This window comes from Zootoca vivipara, chromosome 3 (assembly GCF_963506605.1).
Source record: "Zootoca vivipara chromosome 3, rZooViv1.1, whole genome shotgun sequence".
Taxonomy (NCBI): Eukaryota; Metazoa; Chordata; class Lepidosauria; order Squamata; family Lacertidae; genus Zootoca; species Zootoca vivipara.
This window is the reverse complement of record NC_083278.1, coordinates 102,137,545-102,155,158: the sequence shown is the minus strand read 5'-3', so window position 1 is coordinate 102,155,158 and position 17,614 is coordinate 102,137,545. Positions and strand designations below refer to the sequence as shown.

The following is a 17,614-nucleotide window of genomic DNA, read 5'->3' as shown; positions in this document are numbered from 1 at the left end:
TCCACGTAACCTGAAGCATGTATTATCCTTGGAGGAAGGGTGGCCTGGTGGGTTTTTGGTGCCAGCTGACCAGAGCTGTTGCCAGCCGCCTAGTAGAAAGCCAAACAGCCTGGCCTGCTCTAGTATGTTTAACGCCGATTAATTGTTCAGCTAGAAAAGCTTTTCATGGCAAGACCAAACATCTTCACCTGCTAATTCCTGCAGCCCAAGTAGTCAGCCCTACAGCTACAGTAGTCAGCTCCCGCAACCCTGGAGGGAAAGTGGTTGAAAAACACACCATTGAAGACACATACAGAATTGCCAAATCACCAGGGGGAAATTAACCCCGCCTTTTCCTATGCATTTTGCAGGCTTTTTACCTACAGAAATCTCTGGTATGGATATAAATGGTTTCACCATCTTCTGCAAGATGCTGCTAGAGGCACAGGTGCAATGGTCAGCTGGGCAAGGATCTGAAGCAGAAATAAAGGTTCGGGGACAAAACAACCCTTTATTTCTGCAGCAGTGGGAGCCGCCATCCGCAACCAGTTCTGTAAAATGGCTGTGCAATTTTGGGGGTCTTCAGCCTGCAGACAGCCTGGGCTTGTCGCTTGTTTCAAGGCTGCATATTCCCCCTTGCCCCGGAAGACAACCCCAAGCAAAATTAAGTCCCTTTCCATGGGGCAGGGCAATAAAACCTATGGAGCATATTGGTCCCCATCTAGGCTTTTTGACCTCGCCTGCATGCCCAGGTTAGGTCATTTGTCTGGGGCAGAAACGAATCATTTTAGGTGCAATCTTCCAGAAGAAAAGCTTTATTGGTAGGAGACTGTGACTCTGGCCTCAACAGTTGCTGATATGCATTGACTAAAGGTTAACTTTGGGGGCAAGAAGTGGCGGGTAACCATAATATATTTAATTTCTAGCCTGCTTCCCTGCAGCAGCACTAAAGGTTACTTGTCAACTGCTAAGCGTTGTTGCGTTAAACATTCTCCTGCTCCATGGCACTGCCCTCGCCATTTCCCTGGGACAGAGAAAGCGAAAGGTCCTTTGGCTCAAGCGAAAGGCCCCTTGGCTCAGCCCCTACCGGTGAGGGCCAGATCCACGATCTCAAAGTCCACACGGATGACGGCATGAAAAGTCATGGCTTCCTGCTCTTGTGGAGCAGAAGAGTTGTAGGGGATCCCTCCTGCGGCACCTTGACCCCTACGAGCAAGCAAGGGCCTTGGCAAAGATGAATTTCGAAGACCTCTTGTGCGAGGCTGGAGGCTTTGGCAAATTCCAGGTCCTCATTTTGCTCCTGCTCTGCCTCCCGAGGCTCTTCCTCCCTCTCCATTTCCTCCTGCATAACTTCCTTGCGGCCACCCCGGCTCATCACTGCGCCATCCCGCATCAGGACCGCTTTGCCAACCTCACCAAGGCAGAGGTGCTGCTCATCAGCATCCCGAGGGATTCGGAAGAAGCCTTCAGCTCCTGTGAGATGTTTTCGGAGCCTCAGTTCCACCTCCTGCTCAACTCCTCCCAAGAGTTGACCAATGGCACATCGGTCCAGAGCTGCCAGAATGGGTGGGTTTATAATCGGTCCCAGTTCACTTCCACCATAGCTACCCAGGTAAGCCTAGCATCTTCCTATACGTTTTGGGGCCATCTGAAACTGCAAAGGAGTGCAAAAGAATGGACTCTTTTGGAATTGAGCAGAGAGAAATATATACTTGGCCATAAGGCTCACTGGGTGACCTTTGGCTCATTACTGGCCGGTCTCAGTCTAATCTACAGGGTTCTTGTGGGGGAGAGGAGGGGGGGAACTATGAAGACCACATTGAGCTCCCTGGAGAAAAAGGCAATAAATAAATACATTACAGTGGTACCTCGGTTTAAGTACACAATTGGTTCCGGAAGTCTGTACTTAACCTGAAGCGTACTTAACCTGAAGTGAACTTTCCCATTGAAAGTAATGGAAAGTGAATTAATCCGTTCCAGATGGGTCCGTGGCGTTCGTAAACCGGAAATTCGTAAACTGAGGTGTTCGTAAACCGAGGTTCCACTGTATTTATCACCATGATCTTTATTTCCTTTATCAGTTGCTTTATACATTATAAAAAAATATCAAAGTGACTAAATCATAACAAATAAAAGCAATTTAAAACCAGGGGTGGGAGGGATATAACACAGTGATCAAAACAAAATGCTCATCCAGTAAAAATTTCAATAAGAACCAAGTCCTCCTCACTCACTAAAGCAGTGGTTCTCCGACTTTTCCCCCCTGGGCCACATTTTCAGAATAAAAATTTGGTTGCGCCACAACGGTTTTATTTATTGATAAGAAGTACATTGGAAAATGAAAAGAAACTTGCAGCAGTGCTTGTTTTGTAGCATAGGACACAACTACTTTATAATATGATCGCGGGGCATCCAGAAAGTGTAAAATAATGATAATGATCAATGATATTGTGATATTTTCACCCATTCCACACCCACCGGTTGAAATCGTTTTTATGATTGTAATTGTAAACTGAAGGTCTTTAGCCCTGTAAGATTGTACAAAAAAACTCCTTAGAAAGTGACAACAAATCACATACTTCATTATACTTGTTAGAGAATTAGCAGCCCTTTTAGTTGATTATAAACTCCAAGCTTTACTGTGGTTACGAGGGAGTTGAAAATTAACTGCAATTCAATTAATACACTTGCCACCTTTAGCTGCCATTCAAAAGCATCCCTGAAGAAAGATACTCACATATTTAAAATGTTCAAAATTGAATTTATACTTAAGAATGAAGTACATGCAGTTGACACCTGGGTAGTCATAGCTCTAGCTTATTTGGTAGATATTATCTAATTGAGAAAGTCCTGATTTTAATCAACTTGATAGATTGAACCTGCACCTTTATTGCAGTGTTCAGAATGCATCATTCAAATGCCTGGGTGGGAAGCTATATGTGTCCAAACTCAAAATATAAAGAGGTAAAAGAGTTTCCCCTTATTGCCACTGAATAATAATAATAATATATTTATACCCCGCCCATCTGGCTGGGTTTCCACAGCCACTCTGGGCGGCTTCCAACAGAAAAATAAAATAAAATAATCTATTAAACATCAAAAGCCTCCCTAAACAGGGCTGCCTTCAGATGTCTTCTAAAAATCTGGTGGCTGTTTTCCTCTTTGACATCTGATGGGAGGGCGTTCCACAGGGCGGGTGCCACTACCGAGAAGGCCCTCTGCCTGGTTCCCTCCAACTTGGCTTCTCATAATGAGGGAACCACCAGAAGGCCCTCAGCGCTGGACCCATAGCTGCCAAGTTTTCCCTTTTCTCACGAGGAAGCCTATTCAGCATAAGGGAATTTCCCTTAAAAAAGGGATAACTTGGCAGCTATGGCTGGACCTCAGTGTCTGGGCAGAACGATGGGGGTGGAGAATAACAACAACAACAACAACAACAACAACAACAACAACAACAACAACAATTCATTAGCTTAATACTCTTGGCAGCTTCCAACAGAATATAAAAACACATTAAAACATCAAACATTAAAAACTTCCCTGTATAGGACATAGATTTAATAGGCTGTTTTCACCTGCTGGCTATCAGGAGAGAGAAGCCCAGCCAGATGGGCGGGGTATTATTATTATTATTATTATTATTATTATTATTATTATTATTACCACATCCCATCCCATTGGCCTGGCTTGCAGGGGCTGATGGGAGTTGTAGTTCAGCAACATCTGGCAGGCCAAAGATTCCACACACCTGACATAGGCAATTCAAAATTGCTCTTCCATACTTTACCTAGTGTAGTTAGTGGCATTGCTGCAGTTTTGATTAATAAAGCAGATCTATTTGAAATTAACCCTGTGTTTATGTTCCAAAATCCTTGTCTGTGTATTTAAGGCACACAGGAGTCCCGCTGGGGGGAAATGGTGGCAACCTTGAATCAAGCTGCCTCTAGGTATTCTAAATGCTGCTCTGGGTCCTTTGTTCCAGTGGGACTTGGTCTGTGAGCAAAAAGAGCTGAATCACGCCACAGCAACCTTCTTCTTCATTGGCGTCATGCTTGGAGCTCTCATCTTTGGCTACCTGTCAGACAGGTAATCTTCTCACGCTTCTTCCTTATTGAAACCTTTTGTTCTGTCTGTCTTCACATGACAAACACCTTTACCTGCCCAATTTGATCCCCCACACTTTATGGCAGTCTTCCCTAACAGGATGCCTTCCAGATATTTGGACTCCAACTCCCATCAGTCCCAGCCAGCATGGCCAGGGATGATGGGACTTGTAGTCCATCAACATCTGGATAGCATCAGGTGAGGGAAGTTCTGGTCTACAGATGTTCCTTATGGCTGCAGTCATTTTGGCTAAATTCACAAATTCTGTTATTTTTACTTGCCAATCCTGCACTGTATACCTTCTGAAAAAAGAAGGTATAAAAACAGATCTGGTGATTTGCTTAAGTTAAGTAACGTATAAAGAGAGATATTTATTAGACAAAGGAAGAAGGCACACCTGTGGTAGGTGGTTCAAATAAAGGAATTTTAAGAAAGCGAGTTAAGACGGGTGAAAGCTATAGGAAGCGATATGCTAGCAATCGGAAGCATTTTAAATTTTTCTCCCCCCCCCCTGTTTTCTTTTTGAAATTTTGTGATTTGATTTCATCTTGATTTAAACTTTTTGTATATCATTTGATGTGTATTGTGTGGAGTATAAGTTTGGATTAAACTTTATTTTGAGCATTTATTTTTATGTTTTGCTTTTGATATTCTTATATCTTTTTCGGTTTCTTTACATTTTGTAAATCTTTTTTTTGTTTTTGTTATATTTTGTAATGTTTTAAAGAATTGAAATAAAGATCCTTTTAACAAAACAAAAACAAAAACATTTTCCTCCTCCGTGGTGTTGTGGCAGGTTCGGCCGGAAGACCATGCTCCTGGTGTCCTATGTGTGCACCCTGATTTGTGGGATGGTGAGTTCTGCGTCTGTTACATACAGTATGCTGGCGGTCATGCGGACCCTGACAGGCATGTCTATCTGTGGCCTCTCTCTCATCGTGGTGCCTCTGGGTAAGCACAACAAGAGTTTCAAGGCTGATAAGTTGTAGCCGTAGAGCTGGGAACCTTTGCGGAAGATATGTGCAGGAATCAAGTATATCCCAAATGCCCATGATTTCACCTTGTAAGCTTGTGATTCTGGGTTCTAGCACAGAACTGGGTGTGTTAGGAATCTCTACTTTTTCTGTAGCAAAAAGCAAAAGCGAAAAAGGTCACAGTCCCCATGATCTGGAAATTTGTTAAGCAATGCAGAGGACTTTGATGCCCTCTCCCCTTCCCCTGCGGTGCAACAGCACATATATTGAACCACCTTTGAAAACATAAGTTGAACGAGGACATGCTGAATCATGGACGTACCCAGGATCAATGCTGGGGGGGGGGCACACCAGCCACGCCCCCCAGCCACCCGATTGGCTAGCTGGCAATGACGTGGCCAGGATCCCCCCAGGAGGCATGGTCAATGTCCGCACACCCCAGAGAAAAGGGGGTCATTTACAAGGCAGCACATGGAGCCACCCACGCTTGTACTCCTGCCTCGCCTGCTCCTTTAATGGCAGCAGTGACTAAAATGAGGCAAATGAGGTGCCGCAGAGCATTGTGGGGCAGCACTTTCTGTGCTGTGCTCGCTGTGACTTGAAGGAGTGTAGGCTGAAGTTAGCCCAGGTCCAGGTCCAGGTTTTTTTTTCAACGGAGGCAGCTTCGCTGCCGCTGCTGCCGTTTTGCTTCAGCCTGCCTGCCCTCTCCAGCTGCCCTGCTTCTGGGGGGGCAGCTGCCCCCTGCCCCATGCTGGGTACGCCCATGTGCTGAATCACCATATGTAGTTTCAAGAGACACATTCAGAATCAGGTCCTGCCTGACCCAAAGCTTGGCTGAGGTGGGGAACCACCAGGAGCTGTGTGGACCTTGGGCTCTCAAATTTCAGCAGTGCCCTGTGTGATGCCAAAATCCAGGGGGCCCATTCCTCACCTTCCAGTTTACTTGTAGCACCCCCTACAGAACCCCCAAGGCTCTGCGGCCAGTGCAACCAAACCAGTTGCACTCCCCTAAATCTGCATCTGCCAATTGTGAGGTCAGGGGCATAGCTGCCAAGTCTCCTGTTTTCCCCGGGAAATCCCCGTTTTTCCAGCTGTTCCTAGCTGAAAAAACGGATTATTTTTTGTTTTTTTCCGGTTTATTCTGGCGCGGCGGCCATTTTGGAACTGGGCGGAGCATGCTCAGAAGCGACTTTTGATGCTGCTCTGCCCAGTTCCAAAATGGCTGCAGAGCGACTTCTGACGCGGTGGCCATTTTGGAACTGGGCAAAGCAGCATCAAAAGTCACTTCTGAGCATGCTCCGCCCAGTTCCAAAATGGCGGCAGCGCTACTTCCGGTCTGCTATTTCCGGCCGGTCCCTTATTTCTCTGACAGCAACTTGGCAGGTATGGTCAGGGGTAAAAGGACTCAGTTCTACTGCCAATGAAAACAGCATCTTGGGCCAGAGGCAACGTGTTCTTTGATCCTGTGTCTTCCCCCTCAGCCACTATATTCTGCCTGCTTCCAGTTGGTGGACCTCAGTGTATATGCAGAGACACAGAGTGAGTGAGTGGTGGACCTACATTTTTGAAACTCGAACTGTTATGGGGTCCCCTTAACAACCAACAAGGTCTGGGTATCCACAGTTATCTTCTCCGATATGGTTGTTGCATAGTAGATCTCCACACCTTTAGAACTGTTACAACATCCGTGCTACTGACTCTCAAACTTGTTGAAATATATATAACAATCAATCAATCTGAGTTGCACAACTCAAATTGGGTCTACTAGACCCAAATTTGTTAAGCGATGTGGACTAAAGTAATGTCTGGGGTCCCTCCAGGATTAAGGGCCCTGAAACTTAAGCTTCATTAGTTTCATAGTTGATCTGCCCCTATCAGATCTATCTATCTATCTATCTATCTATCTATCTATCTATCTATCTATCTATCTATCTATTTATCTATCTATCTATCTATCTATCTATCTATCTATCATCTATCTATCTATCTATCTATCTATCTATCTATCTATCTATCTATCTATCTACAGTGGCCCCTCGACTTACGAATTACTCGACATCCGAAGTTTTCGACTTACGAACGGGACAAATGGCCGCACGCTTACGGATTTTTCTACATCCAAACGGAAACCGTTGGCGGTTTTAAATGCGGTTTCCTCGACTTATGGATTTTTCCGAATATTTTTTTCCCTATGGGAAACCACTTTTCGACTTATGAACTTTTCGACCTACGAATGTGCCTTCAGAACAGATTAAGTTCTTAAGTCGACGGACCACTCTATCTATCTATCTATCTATCTATCTATCTATCTATCTATCTATCATCTATCTATCTTTCTATCTGGCACCAACAGAGCTGTCCTTGCAGCTGCTATGTGCACCGCAAGGTTCAAGTCCTTAAAAAGAGGCTAGCTTAGAAGCGGTGCAAAAGCCAGTCTCCACCAGAAAACAAAGACACTGCAGCTGACTTGGCCTCTTTTACTGAGCATTGCTGCTTCACTCCAAACATAGGCGATGGTTAGATGAAGGCTTAATACAAACAATGGGTCTGGGCAGCAAGATCTAGGTCTGTTCTCTTTGGGCTGTCACAATCAAGTGTATGTCTGTCTGTGTGCTAAACTCCATTTCTATGTTCCAGGCATGGAATGGGTAGACATCCAGCATCGTACCGTTTCTGGGATCATAACCAGCATCTTCTGGAGCATGGGGAATATGCTTCTCGCTCTGATCGCCTACCTGGTGCGAGACTGGCGGTGGCTGCTCTTTGCTGTTACTTTGCCATGTGCGGTGGGCGTGGTCTCTATGTGGTGGGTGAAACTAACCTTGCATGATGGCTTGTGGTTCTGCCTTTCCTCAAGGGCATCTTCTTCACAGAACCAGCTGGAAACCTAGCTAGGCACACTGGCTTATAGCAGACTTCAGGGCTACTATAGATGCTTTGTTCGGTTGGCTGGTTGCAACCGTCTGTTTTGTTTTTAGCATTTGTATGGGTTTGTTTTAATTTGCAACCTGCTCTGGGCTTGTGGGGCCCTCCAGACATCATTTTTTAATGTGCATTCATTATGATTTGCACTCAATACTCTTTGAGCCTGCAAAAGTCTTGGGGCAGGCCTAAAGCATCAATTCCATTAAGTGCATATCCCATAACTTCCTGCAGAAGTTTTTATGCCACAAGTGCTCTGGGTTATTATTTTGTCCTGCTTTTGTTGCTCTACAGTCTGGCCCGATCCAGACTTGCCTTTTGCTACTCACTTTCCAGACAGAGATCTGTGCTTTAATGCTCCTTGTCCAAACAGGTCCCCCCCCCCATTTTTTTAATTTTTTTTTTTTTGCCCTAAGCATCCCCACGAAAACCCACTTTTTAAAGCTGAACCAGAGCAAACACCAATTTGGCTTTTCTGCAGATTGACATTTGCTCCGATTGAGCTTTAAAGAGAGGGTTTTAGTGGAGAAAGCTCCAGCGGAAAGTAGAAACAAAGGAGCTCGGACATGGAGATTTATATTGTGGACCATGCCTGCAGGAGCAGGGGAAGGGGTGTGTGGTGGGTGCGGGCCTCCCTGGGTGTCACCACTGAGGAGGGTGACAAAATGCCGGGTGGCACTCACCGCGGGGCCTGCAGCGCATCCAAGCCACCGTGTCTCTCCTGGCTTGGGCGGGTACAGGCTCCACGCTGCCCAAACGGGCCACCTACTGCCTCCCCAGCTGTAGGGCTGCTGAGTGGGAGGAGGCAGGCAGACTCCGGAGGCCCTGCGGTGCGTCCTGCCCCTATGGGCAGCTTCCCCAGGCGCCCGAGCAGTTTCCTCCGCCACTGCATGCCTGGAAAGAGTGGAGGAAAGATAAGTTTGGCTAACCCATCTGGATAGCAATAGGATCATGGAATTGTGGAGTTGGGAGAGGCCCCAAGGGTCATCATTCATGGTTTATAAGGAATGAGACATTTGCTGGTGTATGCTGCCTGATGACTCCCACTTTGTTCCTCCTTTGGCGTAAGTAGCTTCAGCAAACCAGGAAACCCTGGTTTCCTATTAACAACTCAACCTGTTGTTGTTGGCATCCATCTGTCTTGAGAGAAAATGGAGTGTGCCTCAAGGGGTGAAGTCAAACTGCTGCGTTAGCAGCACTGAAGTGACCTCTTTGGGGCACAAGCCTGGCCAGTGTGTATAGAGGTCCTGGGTTGCCCAGATGACAAGACCCTCTCTTGGCCTCGCTGGTGTGGTCCAAAGGAAAGCACAGCAATACGTTTGGCACCAGCCTTGGCTGCAGGAGTTGCCAGAAGGAGGCGTACAAGGCGACATCCAATTCTTCACACGAACCCCCAAAGTGTACATGTAATGATGCTGGTTGCTTTCTCACGAGTAAGACGCTCCAAACTCTGTGCCTGGTTTTTGCAGATTTTTATTATATACATATGTACAAGACAGAGCATCAAAATCCATGACTGTCCTAGTCCGAATCAGAATCCGGAAGCACTGCCCATCGGGACTTTCGCCAACAAAATGCCCTTGGCATCTTGAAATCTCCTCCTCTCTTTGCACCTCTTCCCCCCCCCCCTTCGCTGTTGGGGTGATGGGGCTGGCAGAGCACCCTCTCCTCTTGAGCTGCTCAGCTGTGGAGCCTGTGCTGCCTCCTCTGGAGTCTCTCCCCCCCCCCCCCCGAGCGCTCTGGTCCCACCCGTCAAACCTTCCCTCTGGGAACTTTGCCCTCTCAACTTTCCCACCAGAATTACGTTAGGTAACAGTGGCTGCAAGCACAACATACATTTATAGCACCCCTGCAAAGGATTCTGGGAACTGTAGTTTGCTAAGGTGTTTGGGACTGCAGCTCTGTTCAGGGTAAACTACGGTCCCCAGGATACTTTGGGGGCAGGAATGTGCTTTAAATGTGTGGTATTCATGCAGCCAGTGCCTGCGAAGAAGACATCAAGGGGTCTTGCCTCTTTGACTTGTGCACTTTGCATCCAACACAGGCACCAGTACACATTAATAGAAGGGTGTCAATCTATGTTAATCTGTGTCCAGCACGTTTGGTATGAAGTGAAATGAGCCATCTGACACCTGGAGCCAAATGTCAAATCCACACGCACCGGCATCTTGTATAAGTAATAGTTCACCAAGTTGCTCCTTCGCCAAGAGCTGAATGTTCAGGCTGAACTAGAACCTGGGTGACAGGCAGCGAGATAGTATGTTTCAGAATCCCACCTCCCCACTCCTAGAACTGAGAAACTAACAATTATCATGCCTCCTCATGCTGCTTACATGTTTTGGACGCAGTATATGCCAAGGTTTATGGCTTACTCCCCCCCACCATTTTTTTTAGTGAAAAGCATCCTTAGGAAGCTATAACCTTGGACTAATGGAGGTGCCCCAGGCCCCACGTTCAAGGTGTTGGTACTAACATATAATGTCCTCTGCAGCTGAGGAAAATGTTACCTGAGAGACCACCTTATGCCTGATAAACCCAGCAGATCACTGTGGAATAGCATTCCTGTTGAGAAACAACAGGTGCCCAATACCTGCTCTTTCCAGAAGCAATTGAAGATATTTTTTTTGTTCTGACAGGCTTCCCCAGCTGGGTAAATGGGCCTTTGCCACATGTGTCTACTTGTTAAGGTTTTAGACTTGTTTTTAAATGTATTTGATATTTTTTGTGCTGTTAAGCATTTTTAATTATGTGTAAATGACCTTGAGATGGCAGTTTAGAAGATGATTAATGGAACAGTTCCCTCAGGAGGTTGTGGACTCTCCTTCCTTGGAGGTTTTAAAGCAGAGGTGAGGTGGCAGTCTGTCATGGATGCTTTAGCTGAGATTTCTGCACTGCAAGCGGTTGGGCTAGATTAGAAGACGCTTGGGGTCCCTTCCAACTCTATCATTCTAGGATTCTAGGATTATAATAAATCAATGGTAATAACAATACTACTACTAATAAATCAGATAACCCTAAGCAGACCCTTACTCCCTTCACAGAGTGGTTTAACAACTGATCCCCTTTCCCAAGGAACTCTGGGAACTGTAGCTCTGTGAAGGGAAACATTGGTCTCCTAACAACTCTCCACACACTTAACAATCTATCGTTCCCAGGATTCTTTGGGGGAAGCCACGACCATTTAAAGTGGAATTAGACTGGCTTTCAACGTATTGCGCGACGTGGCCTTAGGGGTTTTCAAAATAAGCTGGAGGATATGGGCAATGTATCTCACAACCTGATCATTTTCTCTTTTAACAGGTGGGTCCCAGAATCTGCCAGGTGGTTGCTGGCCAAAGGGAAGCTGAAGGAAGCTCGCGGGCATTTGCAAGCTTGTGCCAAAATGAATGGACGAAAGGAGTTTGCTGCCAAGATTAACCTTGAGGTGAGATGGGGCAGGGCTTTATTTTATTTTTTCAGCCGGAACTCACCAGAACACAGTGGTGGGCACCATTGCCATTCTAAGAGAACAAGGGAGGTGTTTATGAAGAGTTCCGGAAACCCCCTTTTCTAGAAAAATAGCACTGAGTAGGGGCATCGGGAACTAATAATGAAGAGACGTGATTGGAGAACACACACACACCCCTATACCACCAACTGCTACTGCCATGGAAAATGCCACAGACTGCAACATGGAACAGCGGTGAGGGCTGCCTGCCCAGAGTCTGTTTTTCGGATATCACAAATCATGATGTATGTATGTGTGAGTGCACTATGTGAAAATCACAATGCAGGAAAAACCGTGAAGCCAGCCCAGGCCTCTGCATAGCACCATCCTTATTTCAGCCATCGTGATAATATCAGTATATCATAACGTTTAGCTAGCGATTTATCGCAATGTTGAAAACCAGATATCGTAGCGTTGCTACAGAGTTGTTCAGCCTTGCTTTGCTTCCACAATTTCACCCTCACCCTCATTCTCAGGGTGCCCCCTCCCTCCCTTTTTCAATGTATTAGGATCCATTTGTTAATTTTTATCCTACAAGACTGAATGATGTTTTCTTACATTTGTACTTTATACTATCAATGCAGACTCCGTTGGATTTTAATTCCATGCATATTACGAGCTGCCTTGTGGGAGGGTGCCTTTGTGGGTAGAAAGATGGGGGTAAACCATTATAAATAAAACAAACACCGAGCAATTAAAGCCTGTTTAAATATTCAAAATCCTGCTACAGAAATGGTTTGAGCCAGAGACCTGAAGAATATGAATAATATCTGACATTTGCGTGCTCTCTCTCTCAGAGTGGCTGGGGAGGCCCAGCCAGATGGGCGGGGTATAAATAATAAATTATTATTATTATTATTATTATTATTATTATTATTATTATTATTATTATTATTTTAAAATGTGGGGCTTTCAGACCCAGTTTTGTTTCTGTTTTTACTTTCTCCTGATGCAACAGGGTTTACTAGTGGAGGGAGAACGAGAGACAATTCCCCACTGAGTTGTCTGCTGTCGCTCATGCAAGCCAATAGCGAATTCTGATAATTTGTATGTGTGTCAGTGGAAGATTTCTTCATGCCTAATTGCTCCCCATGTGCTACAACAGCCCCAGAAAACCCCCCACTGGTTAGCAATTAGGCTTGGAGCAGGGGGAACCCCATTGGTGACAATGGAAAGCTTTTTTTCAAGCCGAATAGCCACAGGGGGCGGAGCCAGGATGGGAGACAGTGGACCAAATGGTCTACCAGGAGGAAGTCCTCCACTCCTGAGAGCCAGTGTGGTGTAGTGGTTAAGAGCAGTAGACTCGTAATCTGGGGAACCGGGTTCGCGTTCCGCTCCTCCACATACAGCTGCTGGGTGACCTTGGGCTAGTCACACTTCTTTGAAGTCTCTCAGCCCCACTTACCTCACAGAGTGTTTGTTGTGGGGGGAGGAAGGGAAAGGAGAATGTTAGCCGCTTTGAGACCTTCGGGTAGTGATAAAGCAGGATATCAAATCCAAACTACTCTTCTTCTTCTTCTTCTTCTTCTTCTTCTTCTTCTTCTTCTTCTTCTTCTTCTTCTTCTTCTTCTTCTTCTTCTTCTTCTTCTTCTTCTTCTTCTTCTTCTTCTTCTCCTCCTCCTCCTCCTCCTCCTCCTCCTCCTCCTCCTCCTCCTCCTCCTTCTTCCTCTCCTCCTCCTCCTCCTCCTCCTCCTCCTCCTCCTCCTCCTCCTCCTCCTCCTCCTCCTCCTCCTCCTCCTCCTCCTCCTCTTCTTCTTCTTCTTCTTCTTCTTCTTCTTCTTCTTCTTCTTCTTCTTCTTCTTCTTCTTCTTCTTCTTCTTCTTCTTCTTCTTCTTCTTCTTCTTCCCTTCTTCAGATGCTGAGCAAGACAGCAGCCATGGTAGAGCAGAAGCTAGGTGGGAGTTATTCTTACGTGAGCATCTTCCGAACACCGATGCTGAGGAAAATCTCCTTTTGCATGGGGGCCGTGTGGTGAGACACCTCTTTCTCTCTCCCTCCTCACCTCACCCGTGGGTTGACGTCCTCTCTGGGCCTGAGTCTGGGGTTCCTCCGCCCACCTCTTTATCTCCCTCCCCTTCAGGTTTGGGGTGGCTTTTTCCTACTACGGCATGAGCTTGAACATCACTGGCTTCGGCCTGAGCATGTACATGACGCAGTTTGTCTTTGGGGTCATTGAGATCCCGGCCAAACTCATTGTGTACCTCGTGGTGAATCGATTTGGACGGAAGCCGAGCCAGGCCTGGTCACTCATCCTAACCGGGTTATGCATAGGAGTCAACATTGCTGTCCCAAGGTGTAAGTAGCTTTGCTTTATTCCTATTGCCTCTTGTTGTGGTGGTTTTCCTTTTAAAACGTGGTTCAAGCCAAGAAAATGGATGCAAATGATCATGTTGCAGCTTCCCTGTCCTTCTGAGGGGGCTCAGAAAGAATGCCTGGGAAGCTGCCCCCCTTCCTTCTCAAGACCCCTAGGCAGCTGCCTCACTCTGCCTACCGATAGGGCCGTCCCCGAGTTGCTATCCTGCCATTGCCAGGCAGCCAAGTTGTGTTTGCGGTTACATGGAGGAGCCGGGGGGGGGGAACAGCCCTGCCGCCTGGCCTAGCAAATGAAGTCTCTACGTTGCAACCAGATCACTTCACTAAATAAAATTCTGAGCATGCAAAAAGGGTGCGTTACAGGATGAAACTCCAACCCCCACACCTCTGAGCTGTTCATGGGACAATCATGGATGGCATCTTTCTTGAGGGTGGGAGTACTGAATTCAGCCCCTGCATCCTCCTGAGCAAATTTATGGGTATCGAAGCCAGGTGAGAGTTGCTAGTGTAGCTGTGCCATCAGGGACATCAACAAAGCAGTGGCTTTCTGGGATCCATGACAATGTTGCAGGAGGTGCCAACATGCTCAGGATTCTTAGCACCGATTTTTCCTATTGCACATGCAAACGTTTTGCTTGTAGTAGCTCCTTTCACCCTCTCCAACTGCTTCTCGTCCTAGCGCTGGGGATTTTGCGTTCTGTGGTTGCCATCATAGGCAAAGGATTCTCTGAAGCTGCTTTCACCACCATCTTCTTGTATTCCTCGGAACTCTACCCCACTGTCCTCAGGTAAGGAGGAGCTCCTGTCTCAGCTCGTAGATAACTCCGCTGGAAGCCTGTGCATGGCCGTGGCATGATGCTAGACCAGGCACCCCCAAACTGTGGCCCTCCAGATGTTTTGGCCTACAACTCCCATGATCCCTAGCTAACAGGACCAGTGGTCGGGGAAGATGGGAATTGTAGTCCAAAACATCTGGAGGGCCGAAGTTTGGGGATGCCTGTGCTAGACCTTCTTATGCATGCTCCTCCGTCCTTCAGGATCTGCAAACCCCAAATAAATACAGTCCAATCATTGGATTTTCTAAAATGATTTACCAAAAAATTACAGCTGCAATGTTCAATTGATTTATTCAGGGATAGCCAATGTGGTGAATGAGTTGAGGGGACCAGAGTGTTACACAATGTTCCAAGTGTGGTCGCACCATAGATTTGTATTACAGTGGTACCTCTGGTTATAAACTTAATTCATTCTGGAGGGCCGTTCTTAACCTGAAACTGTTCTTAACCTGAGGTACCACTTTAACTAATGGGGCCTCCTGCTGCCACCGCGCCGCTGAAGCACAATTTCTGTTCTCATCCTGAGGTAAAGTTCTTAACCCAAGGTATTACTTCCGGGTTAGCGGAGTCTGTAACCCAAAGTGTTTGTAACACGAGGTACCACTGTATGCTATTATGAAGTGGCCACATCAGGAAGAAGTGGACATATGTTTGCAACAGGAGCGGGAAAACTATATATATATATATATATATATATACACACACACATACATTTAAATAATTTGGATTGATTTATTAAAATTTGGGAAACTAAGAAAATTAAAATTAAAAATTAAATAAGTACCGTATTGGCCTGAATATAAGCCACACCTCCCCCCCCAAATTCCGATTGTGAAAAGTTAAAGTGTGGCTTATATTCACGACCTTACGCCACCGGCAAAGCGGTGCGGCTCCTTCCCCCAGGAAGCAGCTTGGGAGCATAAGGTTCCCAAGCCTCCCCCAAGCCGCCGAAATTTAAAGGTGTAGCTTATTTGCGGATGCGGCTTATATTCAAGCCAATACAGTATTGTGCCATTATGATACCAGCGGTTCTATTTTCAATATGGCATTAAGCTAGGAAGGCTTAAACATTTACAAGTCACTTCAGCCCTTATTAATATTATTCTTCATAACTGAATTTGTTAGTTGCTTTCTCTTGCCCAGGGCAACCCAAAGAGACTTACAACCAAACAAACAAATGCATGGGAGAAGCGGGGTGGGTTCCAGGGGCGGGGGAGAGACACCGCCATAACATGCATCCCCCTTTCCTACCCACCTGGATTCCCTTTCTGGGCTCCAGCTCCAAAAAGAGCCAGCAGCCTCCCAAGGAGCTGCAGAGCGAGCAGAGTGAGGGGAAGCCCCTGCTGCTGCTAAAGTGAGGCACTACATGAAACGAGCCACCAAAGAGGTGCCATTTTGCCAATGGTCTCCTCCAGTTGTCCGTGGACATCCCAGCTACCACTTTCCCGACCGATAAGCTGAGAATGGGATCGTCCAACAAAGACATCCCAAGCCCAGCATATCTTTGCAGGACTTGAGCCTTATGGGATGCCTCTCCCTTGCTTCCAGGCAGAATGGGCAAGGGTTCTGCGCCTTCATGGCACGCCTGGGTGGCTCGGTGGCTCCTCTCGTCTTCATGCTGGACAGCCTATGGAAGCTTCTGCCCCAAGTGATCTACTGCATCATGGCCGTGCTCTGCGGCTCGGCAGCCTTCTTCCTCCCTGAGACGTTAAACATGGAGCTGCCGGAGACTGTAGAGGATGTTGAAAAGCGAAGGTGAGAGCCGGGGAGAGGCAGAGGGGCAGGAAGTGGTGGTGGAGGACTGGCTGAAAATATACCCTTCAGCATTTCTCTGATGAAACTAGGCACACCCTATTCATCATCATCATCATCATCATCATTACCCCTCCCATCTGACTGGGTTCCCCCAGCCACTCTGGGCGACTTCCAACATACAGTTGTACCTTGGATCTTGAACGCCTTGGCTCCCGAACACATCAGCTCCCGAACGATTGAAACCCTGAAGTGAGTGTTCTGGTTTTCGAACGTTCTTTGGGAAGCCGAACATCCGATGGGGCTTCCACAGCTTCTGATTGGCTGCAGGAGCTTTCTGCAGCCAACCAGAAGCCGCACTTTGGTTTCTGAACATTTTGGAAGTCAAATGGACTTCCGGAATGGATTCCATTCGACTTCCAAGGTACGACTGTATATAAAAACATGATAAAATGATGACACACGTCCTTCAGTGAAAGCCCACTGGTCAGAGACTAGTTGAGCTCCAACACCATCTGGCAATTTTATCAGTAGCTATGATACAAATCTTTTGACTGGCATGTGGTCTATCAGACTCTTTTCTACTCTGGTATGACCATAGTATGGATATTAGAAGTTGTATTTCTTGTTACTTCCTGCAGCATAAAGAATGCAGACATCCACGGCATGCCCTCCAACATTTCTCCGATGAAAATCGGGATGTCCTATTCAACAACAACAACAAATTTAATATTTATACCCCACCCATCTGACCGGGTTACCCCAGCCACTCTGGGTAGCTTCCAACATATATAATAAATAACAACAACAACAACAACAACAACAACAACAACATTAAGCATTGAAAAACTTCCCTATACAGGGCTGCCTTCAGATGTCTTATAAAGGTTGTATAGTTATCTCCTTGGCTTGGGGATCACATAACTCCATATCCTTCAACATTTCCCCGATGAAAATAGAGACACCCTAAGGAAAAGCGAGACATTCCGAGATCGCATCAGAAACCAGGACAGCTTCTGTAAATCCAGGACTGTCCCTGGAAAATAGGGACACTTGGAGGGTTTGTGAAAGCTAACTGGTGGGAGACCCTGCTCCATTCGTGCTAATGCACCAGCCTCCACTTCTCAGCAAACAGCAGTGATTTTTTTCTTTGTTGTTTCCCTGTAGCTCAGAAAGGAAGAAACACCTGCATGGGAAGGTGTCTGAAGTCGTGCCTCTGCAGTCGTTACAAAAGTGACCTGCTGAGA

At 46.5% G+C, this 17,614-nt stretch overlaps 1 protein-coding gene across 1 annotated transcript; it reads left to right on the top strand.

Moving 5' to 3' along the window:
- The first annotated feature begins 1,213 nt into the window (after positions 1-1,213).
- On the top strand, positions 1,214-17,604 carry LOC118082725 (solute carrier family 22 member 7-like). The gene is made up of 10 exons (XM_035110551.1): positions 1,214-1,591; positions 3,962-4,065; positions 4,880-5,034; positions 7,695-7,863; positions 11,280-11,403; positions 13,322-13,437; positions 13,547-13,761; positions 14,459-14,567; positions 16,164-16,370; positions 17,535-17,604. The coding sequence occupies exons 1-10, from the start codon at positions 1,214-1,216 to the stop codon at positions 17,602-17,604; spliced, it is 1,647 nt and encodes a 548-aa protein (XP_034966442.1).
- The last annotated feature ends 10 nt before the right edge of the window (positions 17,605-17,614 follow it).

Bases quoted from the DNA above. Each gene is read 5' to 3' on its own strand.
- LOC118082725 (XM_035110551.1), top strand. From the start codon at position 1,214: ATGAATTTCGAAGACCTCTTGTGCGAGGCTGGAGGCTTTGGCAAATTC. The intron at 13,762-14,458 runs GTAAGTAGCTTT...TTCTCGTCCTAG, and splicing joins CAACATTGCTGTCCCAAGGT to CGCTGGGGATTTTGCGTTCT. The intron at 16,371-17,534 runs GTGAGAGCCGGG...GTTTCCCTGTAG, and splicing joins GAGGATGTTGAAAAGCGAAG to CTCAGAAAGGAAGAAACACC.